Raw genomic sequence first — 15,710 nt, forward strand, 5'->3', positions numbered from 1 at the left:
TGAGAGGCATCCAGTCTGAGGAAACATAATCAGCTGAGGAATTGGTGAGGTGAGGAAGCTGTGGCTTGTTCTGCTTCTCTGATCTTCCAGTGTTCACCCTAATACCTGGCTCCAGGTTTGTTTTTATTAATAAGAATTTTTAAGATTTGTGCTACAGTCTCTCTCTCTCTCTCACCTTCACTCTAAGGCTTATTCCATTTAGATGTGCTGTAAAGAGTAAGGTAGTGATTAGACCTCCTACTCTCAACTGCAGGTTCATAAACACAACCATCTTTAATCTGACTCAGGAATGGAAATTAAAAGAAACAGTAAAAGAAAACCAGGACACAATTAACCCCACATGGTTTGGGAAAGGTAAACAGAGCTCTAACTTACCATATATATGAAAAGAGGCACGATGCTCTGCAATGCTCCCATATACTGTCCCAGAGCTATATTAAATCTTTCGATATAGAGGTCTGGAGGGCTGGCCTGTAAGAAAGAATATCAACATAAACACTCTGAGAAACCAGGTGAAAGTCCCTCTTGAACCTCCTGCAATACAAACCAGCTTAGAAAGAATCCAAATTCCCAGTAAGAGGGTGATGTGGAGAGTGTGAGTGTGTGTGAATGAGTGAGTATGAGAGAGTGTGTGTGTGTATGTCTTTAAAGTACTTTAAAGTCAGTTAAGGTTTCTTTGATGCAAGTCAGTTTAGTCACCTTTAAAAACTGTATAACTTTAAATTATTAAGATTTTAATAAATCACCATTGAATTAGGGAAGATGTTCCCTATAGGAATCAAACTACATTGGGCCCTGAATTGGAGGGAGAGGGTGGGGCAGGGAATTCAAGCACATAGAACAGGCTCAAGGTACTACCAGAGGGGCTGAAAAGATGCCCAGCAGTTAATTTGTGCTTGCGCCTCTTGCAAAAGGACCCAGGTTCGGTTCCTAGCACCCACATGGCAGCTTACAACCATCTGTACCTCTGGCTTCCACAAACACTGTACACATAAGGTACACAAACATACAATCAAGTAAAACACTTACACACATAAAATAAACCAATCTTTTTAAAAAGATACTACTGGAGTGGCTAATAATTTTTATAATATTAGCTTGGTTTCTCTAGCTAACAATCTCTCAACATGAGAAGGAAGGACTCAAATGACTCACATACACCTGCAGGTCTAGACTGCAGTACAGTATAATGCACACCTAACTTCACCACTGCTACAAAACATTAAGTCACAAAATTAACTAAGGAACCTCTAGAAATTTACTGTATGCTGAATGAACATGTCTGGTCTCCCAGTGTAGCTGTATCTGAAATAAGGAAACAAGATTCCACGAGGTCATAAGAGCACAGCCCTCATCCTACAAGACTGTGTGCCCTTAAAGTGATACCAAAGGTCTTACTCCCAAACCTTAACTATCAAAACGTGGCACAGAAAGGCTTTGGTGAAAATGCTTCTGCCTACAAGTCAGCAAGAGTCCTTGACAGGAACCCCTAACCAGAACTTGACCTTGAACTTCTCAGCTTCCAAACTACTATAAGAAATAAGGCCAGGCGGTGGTGGCACAAGCCTTTAATCCTAGCACTCGGGAGGCAGAGCCAGGAGGATCTCTGTGAGTTCAAGGCCAGTCTGGGCTACAGAGTGAGTTCCAGGAAAGGTGCAAAACTACACAGAGAAATCCTGTCTCGAAAAACCAAAAAAAAAAAAAAAAAGAAAAGAAATAAGTTCCCCAGTCTGTGTTATCTTTGCTGTGGTGCTATAAGTTAAGATGTTATGTTTTATTAAAAAAAAAAAAATTCATGTACTATTTTATTTTATTAAGTTAATTTTAATATTAAAGCCTAAATGAAAGGGTAATTTATGATTAAATTATTAGCAAATGATAAGATACACATGTTCAACCAAAAATTAATTCCTGGGTCAGGGTGTTGAGAAGTGGGAATGTATAAAATACAAAAACAAAACTCATCCCACATAAGGCCTGTCCTTTGGAAATTTCACCTGACAACCAGACCTTAAAGACAATATCTCGCTTTCAAGTTCTGCTACACTTAGACTCCTAAGTAACAAGTCCAACAACATAAAATTAGGGGCTAGAAAAATGGCTCAATGGTTAAGAGTGCTTGCTGCTCTCCCAAAGGACCTAAATTTGACTCCCCAAACCCTTGTATCAGGCAGCTCACAACCACTGGTAATTCCAGCACCAAGGATCCCAGACCTCTTCTGGCCTCTCAGCTAGCCACTCATCCATACACACAAACAGATACACATAAAAAATAAGAATATTTTTAAAGTGAAATTATAGAAGCCATGTATTAGCTATCTGAGAAATGTTCAATGTTATAATACTCTTAAATGTTTTTAATTTTTTAAAATTATAATTTATAAAATACCTCATAAATGCATACACTTCTACCTAGAAGCTTAGAATATATCTGGGGAACTGTTTCTACTTCATCTTCATTACAGAGTACTTACAATTGTTCTCTTTCCATTTCTTTTCCTAGTCCTCCTAACTGCCTGTGGAATAAAGGTTTTCTCCAACATACATAGGAGGTAAACAGCTCAGAAATACTTAACTATTTGACTGTGATCCCAAGTTAAGTTTAACATGCACTAAGACTCAATCAGATCCTAGTGACTCTGAGATATTTTGTACTGAAACTCCCTTCTTAGTACTCTCAAATCCCCCACTTTTTATTCTAAATTCAGACTTCTTAATTTAGGACACATTGTCTACTTTTCTGCTTCTGCATCCTACATCCTCTTATATACTGCCCAGCCCATCACATGGACAAACTAGCCAATACCAAGTAGTATCAATGCTCTTTTGTCTGCCCAAACATCTCTTTTCCTACCCCTCACCAGACTTGCTTTATTCCTTGAAGATATGTAACTTTCTCAAAATATCTGAGTTCCATGGCCCTTCAGTGAGTGAGGCAACTCACTTACTGCTCCCACTCATCTCTTCCACTAACTGCAAGCCCCTGAGGCAAGATCTGTGCCCTACCTAATCCTCTCCAATCCGACCAGATTGCCTGGAAAACAGGGGAAAGAGACATATATTATTCAAAGACAGAGTCTTTTGAAATCTAAAATTTATATATGAATCTAATATAGCACTGTTTAAATCTAAATTTCTATTTAAGTGCTAATAAGGCTTTATGGTACTGAGTAACTAATTCATCCCTTTGAATTTCAGTTTCCATACTGAGGAGCAATACCCACCCTACACTATTTCTAAGAATGTGTCAAGAATCAGACAAACGACCTCACATCTATATGAGTTGAAGTAAACAGCAACCATGTACCTAATGCTTAGAAAAATCCAATAATATTTTAAAAAGCAATCTTTGTCAACCAGAGAACTTGGGGGAAATGGTTCCACATTACAGACAAACCTAACCACTAGAAATGAACAGACTGGCATGCATCATCTTCCTCAAAGCAGCTTCAAAGAACTCAGGAAATGATATTCAGCATTCAAAGAAGTAAATTTTACACATATAGAAGAAAAAACTCTGAAAAGCTGTTACATTAAAATATTTTTCCTTTTCATAAAAGGACACTTCGTCTAAGAGTTAAAAACATGAACATTGATCAAAAAGCACACTTAACAGAAGAGAGAATAAATAAAATTGAGCTCCTTATTTCTTTACAAAGTCCCCAAGCCTTAAAGGTTAGGAGTATTAAAAAGTACTTTTTGTGCTGAATCAAATGTCAGAACACTTAGCCTTTTTACTTCTACATTTCATGCAGCACTTACTCAAAACCTTTGAAATGACAAGACTATAAACTTTGACAGTCTGAGAAAATAAACTCCATCTTTTCCAGGAACCTAGAAATGAATGTTCCTCTTTAAAAATCTACATTCTGTATTACTCTGGTTCCCATTGGGGAAAATGCTGCCTAGTTTGAGTTTTACTATTCCAAAATAGTATCTGGCTTAGTATCTGGCTAGTAGTATCTAGATAGTATCTGGCTTAGACATTAATTGGGAAAAAAAATCCCTTGCATCAAACAAGAAAAAGCAAGCTGTGGGAAAAATTAACTGCTGCCATAAACTTCCTCCAGTTTTTAAGGAAAGTGGTGCAAGTGCTTGGGCTGAACCAAGAGCCTCTCCCAGTGCCAGAAAAAAGGTGCTCCACCACAGCCACACCCTCAACCAGTTCAAATGGGTTTAGAGTTTTACTTTCACTTCTTCCTCCCTGAAACAACTGCCACTTAATTCTTTTCTATCCTTTCTACATATATTGCTTGTAGAAATAAGGGTCTAATAGCTCTTTACACAAATGTTAAGTTATACTAATACCAATGTGTACTTTTTCTAACTATCTTGGAGTAGGTTTTATTCTATTGAGTCTAAAACATTTTGGTCTCTAGAACCATTTACACTATTAAAAATAACTGAACATGGAGCTGGAGACATGGCTTGGCAGTTCGGAGCATTTACTGCTCTTGCAAGGAACCCAGATTCAGTTTCCAGTACACAACGGCATTTTACAAGAGACCTGATTCTGACTTCTTAACCACACAGGTTCCTGCACACATGGTACACATAAACTCATGTGGGTGCATAAGTACACATGAAAATAATAAATGATAAATCTTTAATCCTAAAGGCCCCAAAAAGCCTTTATTTGTGGGTTACATCAAATATTTTTTTTCTATCTGGAATTAAGAGGGTATAGTGAAGAACACCTGTACTCCCAAGGAGGCTGAATCCCTTGAGCCCCAGAGTTTGAGAACAGCCTGGGTAACACAATAAGAATATACGGTCCAAAAACAAATAAAACTGGACTTTACCAACAGGGTACTCTCAAGCAACACTCCAACTCTTAACCATGAAGAACCCAGACAGCAAGGTGGATTTAGTAAACATGATACTACCATTCGCCAAAGCATATACAATTCCTAAAACCAAATTATAGACATTTTAAGGTGAGTAACTTGGTCAGCAATGGTGTTTAGATAGGCACACTAGTTCCCAACACATAACTCTACTGCCAAGCTCAAGGCTGGGACAAATGGACATTTGCCATTTACTGATTGAGAAAGTATGATAAGGCAAAGCCCAGAAATAAAATGTTCAGCACTTACTAGTACCCTTTGGGTACTGCTGAAATGGGAAAAGAAAATCACTGAGACTTTGAAACACAGCAGGAAATATCCATTTGTGCAAACATGGAGGGTGTACAGGAACAGACCAAGGCACAATGAGCTTCAGATATTGCAGACTGGGGGTGGGGGGTGGGGCGCTTCACAGATGAGGGTCCAGAGAACAAGCCCCTCAGTTTTCAAGGGACATATAAAGCCAAGGGATGTGAATTCTATAGTGTGTCAAGAGGAAAACCAGATGAAGAAGGATGTTTGTACAGCAAATGAGAGGAACATTTTGTGTACCACAAAAGTCCAAGAGCGTAGGTCATCACATGGAAAGACCATTCAATTCAAAATAAAGGCGGCTACACTTTGTTTTCTCATCACTAAGGTCTTCAAAAGTACACCATCGCGCCAGGCGGTGGTGGCGCTCACCTTTAATCCCAGCACTTGGGAGGCAGAGCCAGGTGGATCTCAAAACCAAAAAAAACAAAAACAAAACAAACAAAAAAAAAAAAACTACACCATCGCACACATTTCTCACATAAATTTGCTGCTATCAAGAATCTACGAGCTGCTACTCTGCCATGAGTCTAGTCTCTTTGGCTGTGGCTGCAGCCAAAAATAATTGTCACTTCAGTGTTCCCAAAACCACACAACTGCTTCATATCATAAACAGCTGATAGCACTGTTGCTCCAGGATGGACTCTGTCATACACCAGACCAAAAAAAAAAAAAAAAAAAAAATGCTTTGCAATACTTAAAATCAACATAGATGGAGACTTTTATAAAAGACTTATTATGTTTTAGCAAGAATCTTAAAACGTCTTATTAATAAAAAACAAACCTGGAGCCAGATATTGGGGTGAATGCTGAAAGATCAGAAAAACAGAACAAGCCACAGCTAACCTCACTTGGTCAACTCCTCAGCTGATCCTGTTTCCTCAAACTGAAAGTCTTTGAGTCCTCATCTGAATGGATCTCAGCTGAACTGCTGCTAAAAGCTTAAAAGGCTCTAGTTCCTGGTCCTCATGCCTTATATACCTTTCTGCTTCCTGCCATCACTTCCTGGAATTAAAGGAGTGTGTCACCATACCTGGCTGTTTCCAGTATGGCTTTGAACTCACAGAGATCCAGATGGATCTATGCTCCTGAATGCTAGGATTAAAGGCGTGTGCTACCACTGCCTAAACCTATGTTTAATATAGTGCCTGTTCTGTTTTTTGACTCCCAGATAAGTTTATTGGGGTGCAGAATATATCAACCACAATTATGTATACAGTGTTCTGCCTGCATGTGTCCTTGCAGGCCAGAAGAGGGCACCAGATCTTATTACATACGTATGGTTGTGAGCCACCAAGTGGTTGCTGGGAATTGAACTCAGGACCTCCAGAAGAGCAGTCGGTGCTCTTAACTGCTGAGCTCTCTCTCCAGCCCGAGATTTTCATTTTTGATAAAATTATCCAATTGGCACCATCCCAAGGATGTTGTTGTAAGTTTTTACTCTTTTTTTGGGGGGGAGGGGGGGCTGCCACCTAGCTCCCAAATAAATCACACATGGTGGCTTATTCTTAATTATGAATGCCCGACCTTAGCTTGGTTTACTTTCTAGCCAGCTTTCCTTAACTTAAATTATCCCAACTACCTTCTATCTCTGGGCTTTTCCTTTTCTCTAACTTCTGTAAATCTTACTCTGTGGCTTGCTGTGTAACTGGGTGGATGGTCCCTGGACTCATCCTCCTGCTCTGGCTGCTAGATCTTAGATCTCTCCTCCCAGTTTTCTCCTCCTATGTATACTCTCTGCCTGCCAGCCCCATCTAGCCTTTCTTCTTGCCTTGCCATTGGCCAGTTCTTTATTAGACCCTCAGGTGTTTTAGACAGGTACAGTAACACAGCTTCACAGAGTTAAACAAATGCAACATAACAAAAGTAACACACCTTAAAATATTCCTACTACTGTGTTACAATGTGTACCACTGATAACCCTTTATATGACTCAATATCTTAGGAAGTTGATACATTGCTATGCTAAAACAAGTTAAATTTAAAAGTTAAAATAAATCTTTGAATGGCGGTCTATTACATTATGTTTACAGGATATATTACACAATGCTTTTCAGGGAGAGGATAAAGTTGAATAATTTTTAATAAAATTTTTCTTAGAAATATAACTATGAACATCTGAACATTAAATGTATAAAAAAGTTGATTAGTCCTAGAACATTTTAATGCTTTCTAACTTTTTTTTAATGGTCTGAGGCATATAATTCTCATTCCTTTGTACATGAATGTCTATATTCTTAAAAAAGTAAATAATTTACATATTTAAAAATACAAATTAATTCTAATGTGGCAATCATAGTCATTACATATGAATATACTTTTTATGAAAAATAATCTTCCAAATAAATCCAAATGTACTTAAGCAACTTTGGCAATTATTTTGACATTTTAACAAATCTCTTACAACTTAATTCTTGCATCTGCTTCAATAATCAATTATTATGTTTCTTGAAGGAAGAAAATTTAACTTCAGAAATTTGTAAATGGGGAGGGAGGAGAGAAAGCTCTGAATAGCCTTTTTTCTCCCCTCCCCTCTCCCCTCCCCTCCCCTCCCCTCCCCTCCCCTCCCCTCCCCCCTTCTCTCTCTCTCTCTCTCTCTCTCTCTCTCTCTCTCTCTCTCTCTCGTTTTTTTTGTTGTTTAGTTTGAGACAGGGTTTCTGTGCAGCTCTGTTTGTCTTGGAACTTACTCTGTAGACTAAGCAGGCCTCAAACTCATAATCCACCTGCCCCTGCCTCCCAAGTGCTGGAATTAAATGCATGTGCTGCTGCCACAACCACCTGCCCTCAGTAGCCTTTTCAAGACACAACAAATACTTTCTCAGAAGCTTAACAAATGATCGTTTCTTAAAAATTTGTTGCAATGTGAATTAAGACTCCTGAAACTACCAATGGGCACATTAAATATTACATGGATCTCTGGTTTATCTTCTACTTAAAGTCTTCAATTTACAAATTTGTTACCACAGCACATTGGCCACTGGAAAACAATCAGTTACACAGATCTTCTAACTGCTGACACATTTCAAGTACCTAAATCTCAATAATCAGTCTGTTCTTCATCCACTCATTCTTCAAGTAAACATGGTGTTCTATAGGAAAGGGTAGTTTTCTCAACACTCAGACCATACTTCAGTGTATAACTAAGCATTCAAATATATGAGACTGTAGGAGCCATCTTATTTAAACCACCATAGCTACTATGAAGATAAAAACACAAAGGAAATGTGGAAAGCAGCATTCTTCGCAGTCCCTTTCTTGAGGACATAAACATTGTTCATAAATCTGACTTCCAATTTTTAGACTATTAGTATGGGGTCTGAATAAGTAGATTGTAGCATGAATCTTAAAGAGTTCTTATTAATAAGAACAAACCTGAGGCCAGTTATTAGGGTGAATGCTGGAAGATCAGAGAAGAAGAACAAGCCACAGCTATTTCACCTTGCTAGTTCCTCAGGTGATCCTGTTTCCTCAGGCTGGAAGCTTCTAAGTCCTCATCCACATGAATCTCAGCTGAACTGTGTTGCTCCAAAGCCTGAATGCTTAACCAACCAAATGCTTAACTAACTACATGCTTTTTACTCACTTAGTTCCTGGTCCTCACACCTTATATACCTTTCTCTTTCTGCCCCCACTCCCTGGGATTAAAGGTTGGGTTTCTGGGATTAAAGGCATGGGTTACCATGCTTAGCTGTTTCTAAAGTGGCCTTGAACTCAGAGATCCACCTGGCTCTGACTCCCAAGTGCTGGGATTAAAGGTGTGTACCACCACCGCCCAACTTCTGTTATGGCTTACTCTTCCCATTTTCTAGCCACCATTTTTGGCTTTGTTCTAGTGGCTGTCTGCTCTCTGACCCCAGATATGTTTATTTCAGGGAACACAGTATTTCAGGGAACATAATACCCACCACAGTAGATAGTTCATTCAGACTTCTTATAAGAACAGAAGTTCTTAAAGTATGCACCTTTGAATACAGAATTTTTTAAGTACCTCAAAGTCAAACTTCAATAAAATGAGTAATTCTTACAGTTCTCAAGACACTCTTTTCGAAGACTGGATCTTGTTACATAGACCAGGCTGGCTGGAAATTTGCTGGACTGAAACATGCAGTGGTCCTCCTCCTAAGCCTCCCCAGTGGTAGGATTACAGCATGTGTCAATCATACCCTACCATGTAAGATATTCCTAAGTGAGACTGGATGAGTTGTTTTGTTTTCTAATTCACACACATACAAGTGAAAAAAGCTCTAGCAATTTCACCCATCACTGCTTACATCATCACTGCAAATGTTAACAAAATTACAAGAGGAAATAATACAAAGTAGAAAACCAGCTTTGATTCTGCAGAACCCTTCAACAAGTTTCAGAGCCCCCAGAAGTACTCAATGGGTATGTACATTGAAAAACTTCTATTCTTGTAAATAAAATGTCTGAATGTACTATCTATTTACTTATTCAGAATATCATACTTACTCACACCTATAGTCTAAAAGATGGAAGACAGGTTTATGAACAAAGTTTATGTCCTCAAGAAGAAGACTGCAAAGAATGCTGCTTTCCACATCTCTTTTATGTTTTTATCTTCATAGTAGCTATGTGGTTTAAATAAGAATGGTCCCTATAGGCTCATATATTTGAATGCTTAGTTACCAAGGAGTAGCACTATTTGAGAAGGATTAGAATGATTAGGAGGTGTGGTCTTGTTGGAGAAAGTGTTACAAAAAACCCACACCAATCCCAACACTTCTCTCTGCTTGCAAATCATGATGTAGCTCTCAGGTATTTCTCCAGATCACATCTGCCTGCAACCATGTTTCCTGCCATGATGATAATGAACTAAGCCTCTGAAACTGTAAGCAAGTTCCCAATCAAATGCTTCCTTTTATAAGAGTTGCTTTGGTCATGGTTGTCTCATCACAATAGAATAGTGACTAAGACAGTAGCACCCCGGACTTGATTTTTCTTTTGTTTAACGTATTTGAGTGTTTTATCTGAAGACAGCAGTGGAGGCAAGAAAAGAACCCCTCAGAATTTGAGTTACAGATGTTTGTAAGCAGCTATGTGGGTGCAGGAACATGAACCTAGGCCTTCTGAAAGAGCAATGAGCACTCTTAACCACTAAGCTCTCTCTCTAGCCCAATATTCATGTTTTTGAGTATCAGATATCCAAGATTTCCTCCTCTTAAACCTGCCATGTCTAACCAGGTGTCATAGTTAAGGTTATCATAGCCATGATGAAACACCACGATTAAAAACAACTTGGGGAAGAAAGGCTTTATTTCACTTAAACTTCTAGGCTAAAAGTCCATCACTGAGGGAAGTCAGGGCAGGAACCTAGAGGCAGATGATGCAGAGACCATGGATCAGTGCTGCTTATTTGCTTGCTCTCTATGGCTTGCTCAGCCTGCTTCCTTACAGAACCCAGGACACCAACCCAAGGACAGCATCACCCACAACAAGCCTGGCCCTCCCCCAATCACTAATTAAGAAAATGTCCTACAACCAGATCTTATGGAGGCATCTTCTCAATTAAAGTTCCCTATTTTCACATGACTCTAGCTTGTGTCAAGATGACAGAAAACAAGCAAGCACACTAGATGAACTAAATTCTGAAGACTGACAAACTCCACGAAGGAAACGATGAACATACAGACTTCTTCCTCCTTAATAGTGGTAGCCATGGATTCAAGTTAGAGAACAAATGAAGGTACTAGTTAATCATTACTGGCCATTGTGACCAACAGCATAGAATTCCTCATAGTTTCCAACCTGCAACTCACACCTGCTCTCCCCCGGAGTCTGAGAGTGGGATAGTTACCTGCGAGCCTCTGTCTCCTAATGCTTAGCAAACATTACTTTAGTCCCAAGTTTTTTTGTTTTGGTTTTTTGAGACAGGGTTTCTCTGTGTAGTTTTGGTGCCTGTCCTGGATCTCACTCTGTAGACCAGGCTGGCCTTGAACTCAGAGAGATCCTCCTGCCTCTGCCTCCTGAGTGCTGGGATTAAAGGCTTGCACCACCACAACCCAGCTCACAAGTATTATTTATTTCATGTGTGTGGGTGTTTTGCCTGCATGTATTTCTGTATACTATGCATGATCCCTTAGAACTGTAATTACAGAAAGTTGTGGACCACCATGTGGGTGTTACAATTCAAACCTAGGTCCTATGGAAGAACAGCAAGCATTCTCAACTGCTGAACCATGCATGGCTCCAGTCCCTAAGTGCTTACTTTATAAAAGAAAATTTTTCTTATCTTTTGAAACAAGTATATAGCTACCTCAAAACAAACATTAAAAAAATACTATCTGTGATCTATGGAAACCAAAGAGATGGCTCAGAAATAAGGGGCATATATTCTTCTTGCAGAAGACCCAAACTTTGGTTCCCAGCACCCATAATGTCTGGCTTACAACTGTCTAACTCAGCTCCAGGAAATCTGAGGGTACCAGCACACATATGCACATACTCCCACAAACATGTAACATATACACATAACTTAAAAAATAATACATCTTAAACTAAGTAAAAGAAATTCAATTTATAAATGTACTCTACACATTCTGATAATAAGCAAATAGAGGTATCTGCTGTCTAAGTTCCAAGTTCAGGATCTGCCTCAACTGAAAAAAGCAGATGCCTCAAGAATCTCAGCTGTATAGCAACTTACAGAAAGTCACTTCTGAATCTGCCTGGGAAAGATTACACTAGGCCTATGACAGAACAGGTTAAAGCGAAGTGTCTACCCTCAAAAGCTCATGATAAATATTAAAACTACTGTCTGAATGAGCACTTGTGAATATGGCTGAGAGTCAGTATCTCACTGACAAATTCTCTTATAAAAACAATTTGTGATTGTTTAGATTTAAAATTTAGATTTAAAAACAGGGGAGGGGGGCACTAGAGCGATGGCTCAGTGGCTAAGAGCACTGGTTGCTCTTCCAGAGGTCCTAAGTTTAATTCCCAGCAACCACATGGTGGCTCAGAACCATCTACAATGGGATGTGATGCCCTCTTCTGTCATGAAGATGTATAGGAAGACAGAGCACTCATATACATAAATAAATCTTTAAAAAAAAAAAAAAAAGACTTCCAGATAACTTACTCAGAAAAGCCTTCAGTATTCACAAGTGAATGATTTAATAATTGGTAATGATATCTATTTTGTTTGAGATCTAGGAAGAAAGGGCACCAGGCAATTTTCTTTTAAGGTAAGTAGAGGAGTGTGTGTTTGCCTTTGACCACATGTGCATGGGTTCCCATGGAGTTTAGAAGAATGCATCAGGACCTCTTAGAGTTGGAGTTACAGGCTGTTGTGAGCTGCCCAATGTAGGTGGCAGAACCATATTCCAGTCCTGCATGAGAGCTACAAGTACTCTTAATCACCAAACCTTGTCTCCATCCCAATAACTTTATTACCTAAAATCTTCAGTCTAGTAAGGAAAAAAAAACAGTATAAAGAGGTTCTTTGTTTTTTTGTTTTTAAGACACACTATGTACTTCAACAGAATTAAAAATTAAGAATTTTTTTTTTTTTTTTTTTTTTTTTTTTTTTTGCTAAGACTACTGTAAGCAACCAGTTGGATTATACTGCCATCCATTGGGCAAAAAGCAAATAGCAATACAACACCTGCCCAGATCTTAACACCAAGACATGGCTGGCCCTTTACTGGCAGATGGGTAAGAAGACTTATTTATGTAAGTCAGTTTTTGTACAGCCTGAATAAAGTTCAGACTAATTATGGCTTAGTTTCAACTAATTTCATTACTGATTGGTTTGTCAATTATAGTAACTAGAAACCAAGATATATTTATCTTAAAAGGTACCAAAATTACTAGTTTTATTATATTGTATACCCAGTCAACTTCTTTTTAATTAAAACAGCTGATAAACACTTCTATAAAGTGCTGTTTAGAGGGGGCTGGAGATATGGCTCAGCAGTTAAGAGCTCTGACTGCTCTTCCAGAGGACCCCCAGTTCAGTTCCCAGCACCCACATGGCAGCTCACAACTGTAACTTCCAAGATGACACCCTCATACAGACGTACATACAGGCAAAACACCAATGCACATAAAATATAAAGAAATAAATTTAAAGTTCTGTCTAGAGATTTAAGAATGAAAACTTTTACTATTCCCCCACCCCTGTTTTTGGTTGCTCCTTATCAGGACCTGAAGGCAGCATTATCTGTGCTGTTCCCCCCACTTCGTTATTGTCTTTCCCTGGAAACAGTCTCTGCTTAAACAGCTTCGTAGGTAATACACAGTATAAGTTCCAAATGATTGAAAATGAGCAACTGTTAATGGTCAGTGACTATGAACTACATCAAAAGCCATAATGCTCAGGTGGTTAAAGTGAAGATATACTTGCAATTCAACCAAGTACATCAAACTTATCAACAAAATTGCTTGGGGAAAAGTGCTTCACAGCTGTTTTAATAGATTCTGCATCACACACACAAACTCACTCACTCTGTCTCTGTCTGTCTGTCTCTCTCTCTCTCTCTCTCTCTCTCTCTCTCACACTCACACACACACACACACACACACACACACACACACACACGTCAAATTTAAGACAGCTTTAAAAATAGAATGTTATAGTCATTAAATTAAGCTACATTACCAACTCATCTTAAATGCTGTTAATTTCAAATGTATCACTGAAAGCAAGGTGGGGGGAATTCCAGTTACCTACAATAAAGTTTAAGCAAACAGTCATCTGTCTTTACAACGGAATATCATTTGGCCATAAAAAGGAATGGGGTACTAATCAAGTGTCACTAAGCCTTGAAAACATTGTACTACCCGAACCAGAAGGCTATATATATACTGTGTGATATATTTGTCTGAAGTATCCAAAATAGGCAAAATCTATAGAACAGGTTCAGTGGCTGCCAGGAGCAAAGGGGAGGAAAACAGTGACTGCTAAAGAGTAATAGATTCAAAAAGCCAGCTCATGCACCAGGGATAGCTCCTGGTCCCACTTCCAGGTGTCCCACAAGCAGACCAGGCAACGAAACTGTTGCCCACATGCAGAGGTCCTAGTTTGGTCCCATGCAGGCAGGCTCCCTAGCTGTCAGTCTAGTGTCCATGTGCTTCCACAAGTTCAGGTCAGCTGTCTCTTGCTCAGCCTTGTGTGTGTGTGTGTGGCGGGGGGGGGGGGGGGGGGGGGGGGGACACGGGGACGGGACGGGACGGGGGGGGGGGGGGGGGGGACGGACTGTGGTTGGTATGTAAAATGAATTAAAAAAATAAATTTTAAAAAAGACTAGTAGATTCCTGTAGCAGGCTTTTTCTTTTGGGCCACCAACCAGCTCCCAAATCATGACACTGAGACTTATTATTAGTTTTGAATGCTTGGCCTTAGCTTAACTCTTATTTTAATCTGTTTCTCTTTATCTACGTTTTGCCTCAAGGCTTTTTACCTTGCCCTGCCCCTTCCCCTTTATATCTTTCTATATACTTTCCTGCTGGCTCCATGTCTGGCCGGAGGCCTGTCCCTCTCTTTCTTCTTTGTTCTCTTCTTCTCTCTGCCTTTGCCTAGATTTCTGCTCCTACTTATTCTCTGCCCACCAGCCCAGCTTATCCTTCTTCTGCCTAGCTACTGGCCCATTCAGCTTTTTATTAGACCAGGAAGGCAAGGTGAAACAGCAATACATCTTTACATAATTAAACAAATGCAACATAAACAAATGTAACACACCTTTATACAGTTAAAGTAATATTCTGCAGCATAAACAAATGTAACACATTTTTACATAACACAACAGATTCCTTTCAGTTGGAACTAGCACGTCCTGAAATTAGTGGTAAGGTATGTGTTAACAAGGAGATATTAGAATATGTGACCTTATCTCAATTAAAAAAAAAAAATGAAAAGGCAAAACACTGCTGTGCAATTCTCAGGCAGAGTTCAGTATTCAAGGAGCCTTGAACTCCTCATCAAAGGCTATGGCCTTGCTCTTGAAAATGGAGTCAAAGGGCTAAAAAAAAAAAAAAAGGTAGCATAAGAAGTATGAAAATCAAAATGGACTAGGGGAAAGTATGAAGCCAAGATACAAGGTATCTTTTCTTATTGTCTAGTCGAGCATCCAAGGAGGCTTAAATTAATGAGATGGGAAATAGAAGATAAATTTGAGAAATTTCACAGCGGAGAAAATTAGCCAGGACTTGGAACTCAGTTTATCTTCCTACCCTGTCACTCTTCACATTTCAGAATATTAAAATGACCATTACACCTTTTCCTTAAAAGAAGCTAAAGAATAAAGCCATGCTGTAATTTTTCAGTAACCCTAGCTTCTAGGTACTAGCAAGGCCTAGCATACAGACACTAAATATTTGTAAAATCAAAAATTCTAAAACATTGACTTTCTATTTTCCCACCTCTAATGAGCACCTAACATTTTCTTTAAACAGAAATGATCTGTAGGTTCTACAGCTGTATCATTTCTAATAACTCTCACTATGTAGCCCTAGATAGTCTGGAACTATGCGACCAGGCCAGCCTTTCTCCTTTCTATTACCAACTGGTCCATGGTTTCATCAAGACCAGGG

At 39.1% G+C, this 15,710-nt stretch overlaps 1 protein-coding gene across 2 annotated transcripts in view; it reads right to left on the minus strand.

Annotated features, from left to right (window-relative positions):
• Cacul1 (CDK2 associated cullin domain 1) overlaps positions 1-15,710 on the minus strand; it is an 86,262-nt gene that overhangs the window by 25,094 nt on the left and 45,458 nt on the right. For both annotated transcript variants that reach the window (XM_036174452.1, XM_036174444.1), the window contains exon 4: positions 376-471. In XM_036174452.1, coding sequence (XP_036030345.1) covers positions 376-471 — 96 coding nt within the window. The remainder of the gene's footprint in view (positions 1-375; positions 472-15,710) is intronic.

Source organism: Onychomys torridus, chromosome 1 (assembly GCF_903995425.1).
Source record: "Onychomys torridus chromosome 1, mOncTor1.1, whole genome shotgun sequence".
In the NCBI taxonomy this organism is placed as follows: Eukaryota; Metazoa; Chordata; class Mammalia; order Rodentia; family Cricetidae; genus Onychomys; species Onychomys torridus.